The sequence below is a fragment of the Diaporthe citri genome (assembly GCF_014595645.1).
Source record: "Diaporthe citri strain NFHF-8-4 chromosome Unknown scaffold_3, whole genome shotgun sequence".
NCBI classification, from domain to species: Eukaryota; Fungi; Ascomycota; class Sordariomycetes; order Diaporthales; family Diaporthaceae; genus Diaporthe; species Diaporthe citri.
This window is the reverse complement of record NW_025064848.1, coordinates 4,428,205-4,445,562: the sequence shown is the minus strand read 5'-3', so window position 1 is coordinate 4,445,562 and position 17,358 is coordinate 4,428,205. Positions and strand designations below refer to the sequence as shown.

Genomic DNA, 17,358 nt, shown 5'->3' with positions numbered 1-17,358 from the left:
ATTATTAATAATATTATATATTAAAATAATTAAATTAATTTAATAAGTATTATAAGAAACTTATATATTATATTATAAATAATTTTTAATTTTAATAATATTAAAATTAATATACTTAATAAAATTATAAATTTCCTTGTCTTTATTTACTTAATATAAAAATAAAAATATAATAAAAAGCTTTTATAATTTATTAAAAAGCATAAAAAAGAAATATACATAATACTTTTTTTATATAAATATAAAAATAAATTAATTAATTAAAAAAGCCTTAACTTTATTGTATTTTTTATAATATTTATTTAATATAATAAATTATAATACTTTTTTTTAAATTAAATTTAATTTTAAATTTTTTTTTAAATAATAATGATTTTAATAAAATTATTATAATTATTAAACTTATATTTAATAAAATTTAAAAAAAATTATTTAAAAAACTATTTTTTCTTAATAATTATTCCTTTAATAATAATTTTTTTACTTTTATTATATTATCTTAAATAAAAAAATATAATTTAAAATATATTTATAATTTATTATATTTATAATTAAAAACTTAATAATTTTTTAATTTATATAACCTTTTTTATTTATAATAAAATATGATAATATTAATTTATTTTTCTTATTAATAATATTTTTATTTTTAATAAATTAATAAAAATATAAGTAATATAAAATAAAAAATATTTAATTTATAATTAAAATTAATAAATAATAATCTTAAATTATAAAATTATAAATAAAAAATATTAAATAAAAACCTAATAGAAAATACTTTAAATATAATTTAATCTTAATATTATATATTTTATTAACTTAAAAAAGCAATTAATTAAAAAAAATTAATATCTTAAAAAATAGCTATTATACTTTATTTATTAAAATAATTATAAATACATTTAATACTTTATTTATTATTTAAAATATTATAAATATTATTATTAAATTATTTAATAATAAATATATTCTTAAATTAAAAGTTTTTATAAATAACTTTAAATTAAATAAAAATATAAAAATATTAATTATAAAAAATATAATAAATTATAAAATAAATTTTAAAATAATTTTAATATTTTAAATAATAAAAATAAAAATTATAAAGAAAATAAAAATAATTTAAGCTTAATGCTTTACTTAAAAAATAAAAAATAAAATAATTAATTTATTAAATATATTTTTTAAAATTATTTATTAATTATAAGGGCGCTGTTATTTTTTTAAAGGGGGTAAATTATAAGGAAGAAGCATTGCATAAACCCCTTATAGGCATTAATAGGTAGTCCTTAGCCCCTTAACCCTTCGGCACAAACTTAGATAGAATAAGAACCAGAAACCGAATACAACCCTCTTATTGCAGAACCCCCTGACAATCATGGCCCCAGGACTTGAGCTCCAGCTAATTAAGCCTCACCAGTCACTTGGCGTATGCTAAACCATGCTTGGAAGCATTGCGCGCCTGCAGTCGATTGGCGGCAGCCGTTTGGATCTCTAGAATGGCGAGTGTTCTCGCGTATGAAAGACTTCGATGACGAAGAAAGGCCGTGCCTACGGAAAGGAAGCGGAGTCAGAAATGGGAAGTGTCAACTCGTGAACCAAATATAATAAGTGCGCATCGACTTGTCAGCCTTAATAGGAAACACTCCACGCCGTCACCACGAGAGTTACAAAACTCCCGGAGTATAAGAATGGAAGGGACGCAGCATATTGTGTATTTCGAAGCCACCGTTGACATATATCTCTTTCATCTTTACACATCCTCACCCAGGAGCTCAGTGTACCGAAACCTCCGTCTTCAACCACCCATTGACCAACATGGCAGACTCGAACAAAGCACGGGAAAACTCCTTCGTACGCACCATGCGTAAAGCCTACCATCCCATCGGGTTCAAGAAAGGCTACAACTTCGTCCTCTGGTTCATCTTCGCAGGTGCCCTCATGGGCTTCACTCTGGCGAGACTCCAATATCTCGATTTCCACGGCGTCTTCTTCAGCGCTGGTGACTCTGGAGGTAACCACGCAGCTCCTGGAGAGTGCTTGTACTACCTTCGTGGGCATGAGAAAATCGGCATTATCCTGCACCTCGCGACAATACTCCCTGCATCCTTCCTCGTCGTCTTCCAGTTCATCCCCGCTATTCGCTACAAGGCTATGCTTTCCCACAGGCTCAATGGATATCTTGTCATCATACTATCACTCCTAGGGACTGCGGGAGTGTTGATGATTGCCGGGCATGCTTTCGGCGGCACCCTGGCGACCCAATATGCCACCGGTTTTATCTCCATTGCATTTGTCGGCGCTCTGATCATGGCATATATCAACATCAAGAGACTTCAGATCGAGCAGCACAGGGCCTGGATGCTCAGAGCCTGGTTCTACGTGAGTATAGTCCAACACCCACTTCCATTTTGCCTTTCTTCGTATTCTTTGTATGCATTCAATTCATGAGAGTAGTGCAGCCAGTACTGACACACAAGACCAACAGGCTGGTTGTGTCATTACTATTCGGATAATCCAGATAAGTGCCGCCCAGATTATTTCGCAAATCGGAGGCTACTATGATGCACGCCCGTGCGAGCAAATCGAGTACATCCTCGGCTCTCAAGAGGAATCAGTCAACGCTTATCCGGACTGCACCCCTTATTTCAACGGATCAGATCCCTCAAAGCAGGTTGCTGTTGAAGCCAATTTCAATGGCGACCCAGTCCAGCTTACTGTAGCTCTGGGGTCTAATTTTGGGAGCGCTATGTGGCTGGCCTTCGCAATCCATGCCATTGGTGTTGAGATATATGTGAGCGACAACCAACTTGTCTTCATTTGATGATCCAGAGCGCACTTGGTCAATACGGCAAGGCTGACAGAAGGACGCTAACAGCTCAAGCTCACGCCTGCTGAGTCGGAGCGGCTTCGAAATGTCTCGTACCAAAGACAGCTTGAGGCTGGAATTAAGAACCCAGGAAGAGCCGGTTTGACGGTAGACCGCTTCGGTGACTCAGAGAAATGGAGTCCGAGGATTAGCAAGAGTGAGAGCGGGGCAAAAGCCCAAGCCACTGAGGGAAAGGTTTCTAACCCAAGTGCTGATATTTAATTTGAAGTCTTCCTAGACTTAACACACCGCGGGTTGGTTAATGGCAATGAGCTGACTATGGGACGATTACACCAATATATTACACGCCTGGGCTTCTGAGAGCCCAGGTGCTCTATAATACAGAGATAGAGTCTAACTAGATGAGGTGTACATCCACACCCACTAATAACATTGATGATGAACGCCGAATATGCATTACCCAGCTCTCAGCCATTGACCGGAGAGAGCTTCTTGCCCTCTCCCACAATTATAATCCGATGCCCAATGGTTCAGGCTGTATGATAGTTCAAGCCTCTCTCTTTGAATACTGGCCCGACTGATGGGTTGGCTAGTCAGACGATGGGCAATGACACATGTGATCCTTTGCTCCGACTCGATGAGCAAGACCGAATGCAGGTCATTGAGACGAGCTCGAGTTTGACGAAATCGACTGATCTGACCGGGTGGATGAGATGGAGTCGCTGCGCATGAAAGGTATGCCATCCGGCGTTCCGTCCGAGAAGCGGCTTGTGTCCCTCCTTTTGCTGATGTTGAGGGGAAGTGGAACAGCTGGACTTGGTGAAACGTCGTATGGTCTGAAACCGAGCTCATCGATGAAATCATCGATAGCGTTGATAATGAGGCTTGTAGTCTTTTGGGACATGTTGATCTCGCGCGCTCTAGAGGTTGGAGGTGAACCTAAGTCTCCTTGATGACGTTTTGGGAAGAGGGTTATGACAGAAAGCCCGAGGAGATCTCTAAACAATCCAACTATGAAGCTGATAAGTATAATTCTGAAGATATTGCAAATGAGACAGGGTGATGTATCGCTCTCTTTATCTGGACCATGATCCTGTAGAACAAGTTGCTGCGGATGGAGGATCCACTTGGGGGTGGGTATCACTGCAGGAGGGCTTAAACTGGGCCACTGCGCCGCAGACAGCAACTATGGAGACTGCTTTGTCCCTGCAGCGATACCATGCCAAACACGTGTGGCCTAGGCCAGTTCTGTCAGCTTGACTCCCAACTTGCAATCGGTTGGAACGGACTTTTGACTTGTCACAAACCCACAATGCGACCATGGGATACTTTGAGAGGACTGAGTGCCATTCACATTTGAACAACGGGAATTTTTGTCTGCCTTATGCTCTAATCGAAACATCTGGAAGCATACTGGTCACTTCTTCGCACTCAACGGATCCGGGTGGGTGGTACGCAACCAGCACAATTGGGAGGTGGGTGTACTTGTGGCGGAGTGGCTCAGCGCTGCAGGTCACCGGGACCGAGCTGAAAATAGCAACTGAACAGCTTTAAGCGCCGACAATCGAAAGCCACGAGTCTTGCATTTGGGTGACGTGGTCTGCACCACCTAGGCTCTTCTTCCACAGGTTTGCTCACACTCACCGCTCCAAAGGATTGCCAAAGCCTTGCACCATCCTTCCACCTGTCCGAAGCACGCGACTGTGGGCTGTCCCGTTGCACTGCAGTATACCCTATTCAGGCACGGAGACGATCCCTTAGCTGTGACCTTGGGCCATAACATTTGGAGCAGATGGTTCTACACCACCGAGTGGTTCTACGCCGTAAGCTATTACATTGTATGACGGCCGGATTACCAGTGGCAATGCGAGGCTGGTCTTCGAGAATACACAACAACGCTCACTTTGCTCTCCTGACTACTATATATATTTTGAAATGTGATCAGATTAGAAGGACGGTTGCGCAGCAGGGAAGTAGCTCTGACTTCAGGAGTAGATAGCAATGAGCAACAAGCAATGATCAACATACAACCCATCAGCCTGGACCTGAACCGACTCTCAGATGCGCTGCAGCCGTCAACCGAGTTCTCTCTCTCTAATTCAATATCGATGTACCATGTTATTTATTTCATAGATCTCATTGCCACCATCTCCCCAACATATTCACCCCAGCTGATTCTCTGATACGAGGATTCAGGCTATCCTACATTCAGCTTAAGCCGCCGAGATGGATTGGTGTAGTCGGTATTCTAGTCATCACTTAGAGACCCCGCACAGATTCTCCTGCTAACACTCATCTGGTCCCAAGAGCAGCCCGGGGAGACCTTGGTATCATCTTTCACGTGGAGATTGCATTCCATCATGCCAAAAACACCACAGTTCAGTCTTTCCATTCATTCTTTCACACCTCCATCTCTCCCGGTCCGGCCGGCCGATGCCCCAGCCTCGTTCTTCCGATCCCCACTTATTCCTTCCGCCGCCGCAGCCACGTCACCGCTGTGCTTCACCGTGTCTCTGCCGTCTTCTCGAGACACCAACCCTGTTGGCAAGTACGACCCTCGCTATTAAAAGGCTACTTTAGTTATCCCCTCCGGAGCACATAGCCTCTTAGAACTTAGACAGAATAATATTAATACATGATTGCTTCCCATATAATTATCATATATATAAGAAACTTATTAATACTAATTAATAATCATAGGCATTATAAATTAATAAGGTAAAAAAGGTAATTTTATAAGGATTTTCTTAACTTAAAAATTATATCTTTCTTATTAATAAGCGCTATATAATAATAACTACTTCTTTAAGCCTCCTTATATTATTAAACTCCCTAAGTAAACATTATAAAGATTAAATAAATTAAGTGGCATTCTTTATAATATTTATATATATTTATTGCTATTTAAGAGATATATATTTATTATGTATAAAACTTTATTAAAAATAAACTTATTATAAACCTATCTTTAACTCTTCTTTAAAACTTAGCAAAACTTAATAAAAACTTTATTTTATTAATAAATAAATCTTATAATTATTATAATTATTAAGGCTAATATAATGCTATATTATAAGTAAGCATAAGTTATGCTTTTAGCTAATGCAAAAGGACTTAATAATAAGAAAAAGCCCTAGCTTTTAAGGCTTAAAGGAATTAATAACTTTTTCCTTTTAATAATTATAATTTATTTATTATTAAATTATTATTATTAATTTATTTTTAAATATTATTTATTTTATTAATATTTCTTTATTTTATTAATCTTATTCTTTATAATATTTATTATAAAAACTTATAAGCATAATTAATAATGCTAAAAAGCTATTAATCCTTATTAAAAGATATATAATTAATAAAATGCTTACTTAAATTTTAATTAATTTAACTTATTATAAATATATTAACTTAAAATTATAATTTATAGCCCTTATATAAAAAGCATTAATAAAATACTTAATTACTTACTTAATAAATACTTTAATAAATTATATATAATAAAATCTTTATAATAATAACCTTTTTATTATTTATTATAAAAATTATATAATATAAATATAAGTAATATTTAAAGCATTGCTAAATCCTTATTAATAATACTTAAAAGTCTTTTTTTAAATATAAGGTATTATATATAAAATATAATAATTAATTTATAATATTATAATTAATTATTATAGCTTAAATTAAGGCAAAATTAAAATAAATTAATAATAAGCTTTATAATACTTTATTAGCCTTAAAATTAAGCATAAATAAATATTATATATAACTTTAAAGATAGTAATTATAAGTATAGCCTTTATAAGAATTATAAGTAAGCTTTAAATAATAATAGTTGCTAAGAAAATAATCCTTAAAATAACTTTTATTATTATTGCCGGCTTTAAGCATATAATTATAAAACCTAAACTTAATAATGCCGCTAGCTTTAAGCGCGTAATTATAAAACCTAAACTTAGTAATGCAATTTATTAAAAATTAATATAGCTAATAAGGCTTATTATTATTAGCAAAGAAATAAAGATAAAGCTTATATTAAAGATATATATTATATTTAGCATAACCTTAAGCTACCTTAAAAATACCTTTATTAAATAAAAAGTATAACTTATATAAAACTCTTTCTTTATAATATATTCTTAATAAATGCTTAAATTTAATAAAGTTAATATAATTTATAAAAATCTTTAATAACTTTTATAAGTATATTAAGGATTTATATAATTTATTAAATAATAAGATAAAGATATTTTTTAATATTTATTATTATGCTAAAATTTAGCTAAGTTAATTCCATATAATATTTCCTTAAATACTTAAAGATTAAGCTAAGTTTTATTACTTTTATATTATAAATTAAATTAATATATTTATAATAATATACCTTAAAATTAAAATATATTTTAATATAAACTTTAATTATTAACATTATTATATAAATTAAATAATAATAATATTTATAAAGATTAAAATATAAAACTTAAATAAAAACTTATATAAAGTTTTATATATAATGCTTAATAAGCTATAACTTTGCTAATAAGCATTAAGTTAAAACTATGCTAAGGAAAATAACTTAAAAATAATAATAATTAAAGCTTATAAAGAAGTTTTTAAGCTAAAAATAGCTTTTTTTAAGCTAATGTAATGGGCTTAAGCTATTGCCCAAGCCTTATATAGTGTAGCTAGATAATTTAAGGGAGCTTGGATTATTATATACCTTTTAGCCTAGTTAAAAAGGTTACTGCTTTACAGCTTATAAGAGAAGGCGCTAGCCAGCTTGCAGCCCTTTTAGGGCTAGCCCATAATAAATAATTTAAGCTCTAGGGTTAAAAGTTTAAGTTATAGTCTTACCTAATTATAAAGAAGATCTTTAGCTTAAAAAGGTAATATCGCGGGTAAGCCTTGGGGGTAATTATATTATTATATTAAGGGGGTCCTGGGGGAAGGGGCTATATAATAGGCTTGGGCTATTACCCAAGCCTGATATAGTGTGGTTAAATAATTTAAGAAAGCTTGGATTATTACATACCTTTTAGCCTAGTTAAAAAGGTTGCTGCTTTGCAGCTTATGGAAGAAGGCGCTAGCCAGCCTGCAGCCCCTCTGGGGCCAGCCCATAACAGCTAGCTTAATTATATAAAGAATTATTTTTAAACTTAAGATTTATAATAAAAATATAGCTTAATTATATAATTATAATTTATATTATAAATAAAGTTTTAAATTAATATTATATTAATTATAAATATAATAGCTAAAAGCTAAGGAAAGGGTAATAATTATAATTTTAAGTATTTTAAGGACATTAAAGGTTTAGCTAATTAAACCCAAGCTATTTAAGCTTTAAGTAGGTAAGATCTTATAATATTAATTATAAAGCTTAAAATAATAATGCTTGCAAAAAAGGAAAATGCTTTTAAAAGAAAAAATATTATATTTATAAGAAGAAAGGATGTTAATTAATTAAATATTTAATTAATAAATAATAATTAATAAAAAAAAGCTACTTAATATAATATAAATATAAAGATTATAATAATAACTTTAATATTTTTTAAGTAAGTTTAAGGAATATAAAATAAATAATAAAGATAAATTTTATAAATATAAAGATAAATAAAATTAAAATAATAATTATAATGATAATGCTTATATTATAAAGATAAGACTTAATAAGAAGGTTTATTATATAAATATTAATTTCTTAATTAATAAAGTATTTATATATTAAATTATTAAAGATAATGTTTTTTAAATAAAAATAATTATTATCGCTAGCTAATTTATTTTAAAGAATAAATATAATTAAACTTATTTTTAAGAAATCTTATTAAATATAAGAGTATTATTAATATTTATAGCTAAATATAAGTAATTCCTTATATTATAATAAAAAGACTTAAAATATTAAATTAATATAATTATTATAAGAAAAGTTAAAGTTAAATTTAATAATAAGATAATTATTAATTTGCTTAGTATAATAAAGGTTTTTATCTTAATTAATTATATTAACGTTTATATTATTTAAGTATAAACTTTATTCTTACTTTATTTAATAAATATAAATAAGCTTTAAATATATTATAATAATATTATAAATAAAATAATTTCCTTTAATAATATAATTATTATATTAATACTTAAAAAATAAGGAGACTTTATTATTGCTTTAAATATTTATTAATAAATTAATTATATTAAATATTTAAAAAAGCTAGTAATTTAAATATTAATAAATAAACAATAATAAAAATTAAGAAAATATATTATTATTATTAAATAAATAAATGTATATTTAAATGTTTTAAGTTTATATTATATAATAATTATAAATTTAATTATAAAATCTTAATTAATATAATATACTTAAGCAAATATTTAATTTTTTATATTATAAATTAAGCTATTACTTTTTAAGGAGCAAAATTCTTAAATTTTATATTTATAAAGATTATATAATAAACATTATAAATACTTTAAATTAATATATATTAAGAATTATTAAATGTTATTAAATATAATATAAAAATAAACTTTACATTTTTGGAATTTTATTTAAAGGTATAAATAATGAGAATTAAATATAAATAAGTCCTTATAAAGATATATTAATTTATTAAGAAAGTTAAGAAATATTATTAAGCCCTTAAATAAGTATATAAAATCTTATATATTAAATTATATAATAATATAAATAATAATGCTATTTTATAAATAATTATAAAAGTTATTAATAATATTATTAAATTAAATAAATTAATTTTTATGTTTTTAATTTTTAATATTTACTTATAAATATTATATAAATTATTATTATTACCTTTAATATAAAAATAAATAAAGATTATTTTAAAGGCTATAAAAATATTATAAAAAACTATAATTAAATAATAAGTATAAAATGCATTAAATATTAAAATTAAACTTATTTTTAATATAAAATATTTATTATAATATTAAGTTTATATATTGTTATAGGCTGGCCCTAAAGGGGCTGCAAGCTAGCTAGCGCCTTCTTTCATAAGCTGCAAAAGCAGCAACTAATTAAGCCAAAAGGTACGTAATAATCCAAGCTCCCTTGGATTACCTAGCCACACTATATAAGGCTTGGGCTTCCAGCCCAAGCCCATCACATATATAAAAAGAGAAAAAAGGATAAAAAGGTTTATATAAGGTTATTATTATAAATAGCTATAATATAACCTTAAATATATTAAACAAAATTATAATATTTAAATTAATAATTATTTAATTATATTATTAAAATAATAATAAAGAAATGTAATCTTTATAAGTAAAAAACTTAATTATAAAACCTTAAATGCAACTTATTATATAATTATTATTATTAAAAATAAAAAACTATTTTATTATATCATATATTTTAAAAAATGAAAATAAAAACTATAACTTAATAATTAAATTAAGATAAAATAAGATTATTATAATATTAAGCTTATTATTTAAAACATTTAATAAACTAAAAATTAATAACTTTATTATTAAAGGTATCTTTTAAATTAAAAAATAATTAATAAAGTAATATAATAAATATTATTTCTTTAAGTTTTATATAATATAAAAGGTAAAAAGTAAAATTATAAAATTATATAAGAAATCTTAATTTATTATTTAAAGTTATAATAATAATAAAAAGAAATTAATTTTAATGCAAAGCTTAATTATTTAAAGAATAAGCTAATAAATAATTCTTATACTTATTTCCTTATTACTTTTAAAAAAAATATAATTCTTATACTTTAAAATATTATTTAAATTTACTTTTAAGCAAAGTTAAAATTATATAAAATAATCCTTATAAAGTTATTAAAAAAATTAAAAACTAAATACTCTTTAAGCATAATTATTTATATTATTTAATCCTTATATAGCATAATAAAATCCAGCATTTATTAATTTAATATATATTAAAAATATTATTAATAAAAGCTTAAAATAAATTACTTTATATATAATTCTTACTTAATAATTATAAAGCCTATATAACTCTTTAAAATAATAAATATATAAATAAATAATATATTAATTTTATTTATATTAAAATATTAAGATAAAAAGGAAATTAAAATAAAAGTTATAAAATTATAAGGAAAATTAAAATAAAAGCTAATGCTTAAAAATTTAATAAATTATAATAAAGCTTATATAATTATAAATATTATTAACTTAATTATTACTTAATAAAAAGGATAAGTTAATAAAGGTAAGTTTATTAATATAATAATTAAAAATGCTTTTTAAAAATATTTTAAATAAAGAGCTTATAAAGTATATATAGCTTTAATTTATTAATTAAAAGCTTTATATAATCTTTTAATAGCTATATAAGTATAAAACTTAAAAATACGAAATTATAAAAGCTTAAATATATAATTATTATAATAAATAAATAACGCTATATAAGGAATTAAATATATACCCTTAAATTTTAAAATAATAAAACTTTTTATATTTATAAATAAATTATTTATAAATAATTAAAACTTAATATTTTAATTTAAATATATTATGGTTTAAGCTTTGCTCATTATAATTAGTTAATAAGCTTTAGCTTTATAAGAATAGGCTTTAATATAAGTATAAATGAAAAGCAAATCTTTTTCTTTATACTTTAAATATAAACCTTATTTAAATACCTTATAATAAATAACCTAAGGTTAGCTTATAATATATATTTAAAGTCTTTTTATATTATAAACTTATAATATAATTATATAAAATTTAATATAATAAAACTTAAAAAAAATAATAATAACTTATTAAACCTATTTTTATTTTAAGGAACTTTTATCTTAAAAATACTTAGCAACTTAATTAATAAAAATAAAGGTTAAGTTTATAATAAATAAAAAGGTAATTAATGCTAAAGAGGCTTAATTCTTTTATATATTTAATTAATTAAAAACTTTTTATAATTAATTTTTACTTTATATTAATTTTATAAAGATATTTAAGGAATAGCTAAAAAGCTTTTTAAAAAAGGTTTGTTTTATGTTTAAAAATCCTCTTAAATAAAAATATATTAAGCTTAGCTTAATTATATTATAATAATGCTATAAGGAAGGAATAATAAAATTTCTTATTTAATTTAATTAATTAGCTTATATAATAAAAATTTAAAGTTAATTAAATAAGTATAAAATATTATTAATAATTAATAGCTTAATCTTTATAATAAAAGCTTAGCTTAATTATAAAAAGTAATTAAATATATTTAAAGCCTTTTGCTTTATTTTATAATAATATAAAGATATTTTTAATATTATAATAAAGAAAGATAATATTTAACTTTAAAATAATAAAGTAATAAATATTAATATTATAATGATTTTAATAAATAAAGTTAAATATTTTATATATAATTAATTTAATTATTATAAATATAATTATTTTAATTATTATAAAAGAATAAGGATATAGCTTTTATTAATTAAGATTAATAAGGGAAAGGAGTTTATTTAAAGGGGTATAAATTTTTTTTATAAGATAAGGCTTAAAAGTATTATTAGCTTAATATTAACTTAAGCTTAAAGTAAATTAACTATATATTAATTAATTTAATATTATAAAAATACTTAAAATTTAAGAAATTTTTATTAATAAAGTAAATTGCTTATAATTAAGTATTAATTAATTATAAATTATATAATAAATTTATAATTTTAAGGTTTTAAATAAAAAAGCTTATATAAAAAGCTTATATTAAAGAATTATAAAAATATTATTAATTTAATTGCTAGCTTATACTTAAATAATTATTTTTTATTAACTTATTTTAATTAATATATTAAATTATAAATATTAAGGCATATTAATTATAAATAATAAGTTAAGCCTTTAATATAATTAAAAAGCATTAAAGTATAATTAAATAGCTAAGTAAAGAGCAATATTTAATTTATAATTAAATTATAATGTTCTTTATTTTTTATTATATAATTACTCTTTAAGGCTTATTATAAGAACTTAAAAAAGGAAGATATATTATAATTTAAACTTTGCTTATTATAATTAATTAATAGGCTTTAGCTTTATAAAAATAGGCTTTAATGTAAATATAAATAGGGAGTAAATCTTTTCCTTTATACTTTAAATATAAACCTTATTTAAATACCTTATAATAAATAACTTAAGGCTAGCCTATAATAAAATATATTATTATTTTTATAAATAAAACTTATAAGGAAATTAAGGGATTTATAATAATAAGTAATATTTTTTATTAATTATTAATAAAGTATAAATATATTATTTAAAGCATATTAATAAATAAAATTTATAATATAATATATAAAGTAAATATTAAAATTTCCTTAATTATAATAATTAAAATAATTATAAAATAACTCTTATTATTAAATATACCTTTAATTATTTATATAAATTTATATAACTTATATAAATACTTTATAAAGTTAAAAATAATAAAAAAAGCGCCTTATAATTAATATTATATTATTATAAGAATTATATAAAATAAGAAAGATTATTAAAGTAAGGTAAATAAATAAAAAAGATAATCTTATTAATATAATAATAAAATTAACTTTAAATATTATATTATAAAAGCTTATTAATAATAATAAGCTTTATATATAAATAAAAATAAATTAATTAAAAAACTTAAAGTAACCTTTTTTTACTAAGAAAGAAGCAATTTATTGCTAGCATCTTTTTTTTTAATTTTGCTATCGCTAATTATAAAACCTTATACTTTTTAAATTTAAATTTTTAATATAAACTTTAACCTTTTATACTTTAATTTAAACCTTTTTAATACCTTATTATATATAAAAATAATCTTATAATTATTAATATTATTAATAATTATTATTTTAAAGTTAACCTTATTATTATTATTACTTTTTATTATTATTTATTAATAATAATATTAAAATTAACTTTTATTAAATTTATTTATAATTTATTAACTTTTCTTATAATTAAAGAATAAATTAATAATTATTATATAATAATTATAAAGTTTTATATTATAAATATTTATTTTAATTATTAAATTCTTATAAAATCTTGTTTTTATTATAATAAAGAATATTAATAATAATTTATAAAAATTATTTCATACTTTTATTAATATGCTTTATAAAAATAATAATAATAAGTAAAATTATTTAATAAATATTATATTTATTATTTGCATTAAGAATATATTTAATATAATTATTATTATAATTCTTAAATAAAATTAAGATTTTTTATAAATATTATAATTATAATCTTAATTAATAAGATAAATATTATAATTATAATTTTAATAAATAATAAAATAAAGATTATAATTATTATTAAAATTATAAAAAGGGTTAAAATTACCTTAAATAATAAAAATAAAGATAAGGTTATTAATTTTATTAATTTTTATAATAAGGTTATTATTAATAATGCTTATTTAATAAATATTAATAAGGATGTTAATAATAATAAATTTTATTTACTTACTTATTTAATAAATATAAATAAAGATATTAATAATAATAACTTTTATTTACTTACTTATTTAATAAATATAAATATGGATATTAATAATAATTTAATTATTATTAATAATAAAGATAATTAAAATTAAATTAATAAAATCTTAATAAAGATTATAAAGATTGCTTTTAACTTTATTATTATATTAAGTATTAAATAAATAAGCTATTTATTAAAATAAATTCTTAAGGAATTATTAAAATTAATAAGTTAAAGGTTATAATTATAATTTAAATTAAAATAATTTTCTTAAATAATATTATTATAATAACTATTATTTAAATTATTAATAACTTTTAATATTAAAATAAATAAATATCTTTTAATAATATAATTAAAAAGCTATATATTTATATTAAAAATATTAAAACTTTTAATATAAAATTATATAATATCTTTAATAATAAAAATTATTAAGATAATTATTATTTTAAATATTAAATTATTATAATCTTTATAATAAATAATTTAATAAGAATTTTAATTTTAAGTATCTTTTATATATATTAAATTAAAAAGATTAAGTTATTAAAAAGTTAAATTATTATATTAACTTAAATTTAAAACTTTTTATATTAAATTATTAATAAGCATATATAAAGCTTATATATAAAATATTTTATTAAAAAATATATATTATTACTTAAATAACTTAAGTAAAAAAATATTATTTAAAAAATTATAAAAAATAATAAAAAGTAAAAAAAGAAGTTAATAAATAAGTAAGTTGCTTATAATGCTTAATTTTAAGAAAATAAAAAGTAATTAAAGAAAGTTAATTTAAAGTAATATTAAGTATATTTTAATAATAAAAGTAAGAATAATATTAATAATATTTATATTATAAAAGTATATAATAAAAATAAATATAAGTTAAAGGGTTTAACATTAACTTTATAAGTATTAACTTTTCTTATAAAGAAGAAAATTAAAATTAAAATTTTTATAAAAAAGTTAATAATTTTTATAAAAAAGCAATCTTAAAAGCTAAGTATTAAGGATAAGGATTATAAGGTTTAAGAAATGGTATAATAATAAAGGTTGCAAGGATTTACTTTAAAATTTATAATAAGTTATAATTTTAAGCCTTTTTAATAATGCTTTTTTATAATAAAGATTATATATATTTAATATATAATAAATTATAATTTTAAATTAATTATAATAAGGATTATATATACTTATTAAAAAAAGAGAAAACTTTAAGTATTGGTAAATATAACCCTTGCTATTAAAAAGTTACTTTAGTTATCCCCTTTAAGGCACATAGCCTCTTAAAACTTAGATAGAATAATATTAATATATGATTGCTTCCTATATGATTATCATACATACAAGAAACCTACCAACAGACCCGCTCTATCCGGCAACCCATCTGCAACTTTCGTATAATTTTGAAGGCAGCGGCAAGGTCTTTATTCCGGATGTCATCACATCTCGAGATCTAGTCCAGTCCGGCAGCGAGGCTGAGCCGAGTCTCTATGAGGTGCAGGCACTTGCGGACAAAGTACCGCGCGCGAAAGTCAACGAGGGAGCGCCTAGTGCGGCTGAGGTCTACGTGTATGCCTGGCGTGGCGAGAAGTTGCTGGGAAAGTGGAACGTGGGGCGAGTTGAGGGCCTTGGGATCGTAGGTGTTGGCAAGTACGACCCTCGCACTTAAAAGGCTACTTTAGTTATCCCCTCCGGGGCACGTAGCCTCTTAAAACTTAAACAGAATAATACCAATATATAATTGCTTCTTATATAATTATTATATATATAAAAGACCTATTAATATTGATTTATAATTATAAGCATTATAAATTAATAAGATAAAAAAGGCAACCTTATAAGGATTTCCCTAACCTAAAAATTACATTTTCCTTATTAATAAGCATTATATAATAATAATTACTTTTTTAGGCCTCTTTACATTATTAAACTTCCTAAGTAAATATTGCAAAGATTAAATAAACTAAGTAATATTCCCTATAATATTTATATATATATTTATTATTATTTAAGAAATATATATTTATTATACATAAGACTTTATTAAAAACAAACTTATCTTTAAATCCTCTTTAAAATTTAGCAAAACTTAATAAAGCTCCATTTTATTAACAAATAAAGCTTATAATTATTATAATTATTAAATAAATAAAGCTTATAATTATTATAACTACTAAAGCTAATACAACGCTATATTACAAGCAAATGTAAATTATATATTATACTTTTAATTAATATAAAAGGACTTAATAATAAGAAAAAACCCTAGCTTTTAAAGCTTAAAGGAATTAATAACTTTTTCCTCTTAATAATTATAACTTACTTATTATTAAATTATTATTATTAACTTACTTTTAAATAATACTTACTTTATTAATATCTTTTTATTTTATTAATTTTACTTTTTATAATATTTATTATAAAAACTTATAAGAATAATTAATAACGCTAAAAAGCTATTAACTCTTATTAAAGGGTATATAATTAATAAAATGCTTGCTTAAACTTTAATTAACTTAGCTTACTATAAATATATTAACTTAAAACTATAGTTTATAGCCCTTATATAAAAAGCATTAGTAAAATACTTAATTACTTACCTAGTAAATATTTAAGCAAGCTATATATAATAAAACCTTTATATTATAAGTTTGCCTTAAGCGTTTGCTAAAAGGTATTTAAAAAGAGTTATGAATTGCAATATTTAAAAAGTAAGTTAGGCTTTAAAAGGGCTTAACTTTAAATTTATCTTTTAAGTATATGCTTTATTATATAAAAGGGTTAGGTGCAATATAAGCTTAGCATAAGCATACATTATAGCTTAAGCAATAACTTAAGCTTATTACATAGCCTCCTTTTCGCTTTTATATTACACGTAATAAGGATTAAACCCAAGGCTTTTACGATTTTATACCAGTTATGCATTTACTATATATGCAATCCTTTATTAACATATTATAATTATATATAAGCTATATATATTAACTATATTAAGGCTTATTTATGCTTAA

General features: G+C 23.0%; 3 protein-coding genes across 3 annotated transcripts; all 3 read left to right on the top strand.

Annotated features, from left to right (window-relative positions):
• Positions 1-1,821: 1,821 nt before the first annotated feature.
• Positions 1,822-3,087, top strand: INS49_008785 (uncharacterized protein; the record flags this gene model as incomplete). Its single annotated transcript, XM_043169524.1, has 4 exons — positions 1,822-2,385; positions 2,492-2,797; positions 2,882-2,980; positions 3,082-3,087. The coding sequence occupies 4 exons, from the start codon at positions 1,822-1,824 to the stop codon at positions 3,085-3,087; spliced, it is 975 nt and encodes a 324-aa protein (XP_043027204.1).
• A 2,106-nt stretch (positions 3,088-5,193) lies between these two features.
• On the top strand, positions 5,194-5,951 carry INS49_008784 (uncharacterized protein; the record flags this gene model as incomplete). The annotated part of the gene is made up of 2 exons (XM_043169523.1): positions 5,194-5,381; positions 5,945-5,951. The coding sequence occupies 2 exons, from the start codon at positions 5,194-5,196 to the stop codon at positions 5,949-5,951; spliced, it is 195 nt and encodes a 64-aa protein (XP_043027203.1).
• A 9,723-nt stretch (positions 5,952-15,674) lies between these two features.
• Positions 15,675-16,016, top strand: INS49_008783 (uncharacterized protein; the record flags this gene model as incomplete). Its single annotated transcript, XM_043169522.1, has 1 exon — positions 15,675-16,016. One exon carries the CDS (start codon positions 15,675-15,677, stop codon positions 16,014-16,016), a length of 342 nt encoding a protein of 113 aa, XP_043027202.1.
• Between the last annotated feature and the right edge of the window lie 1,342 nt (positions 16,017-17,358).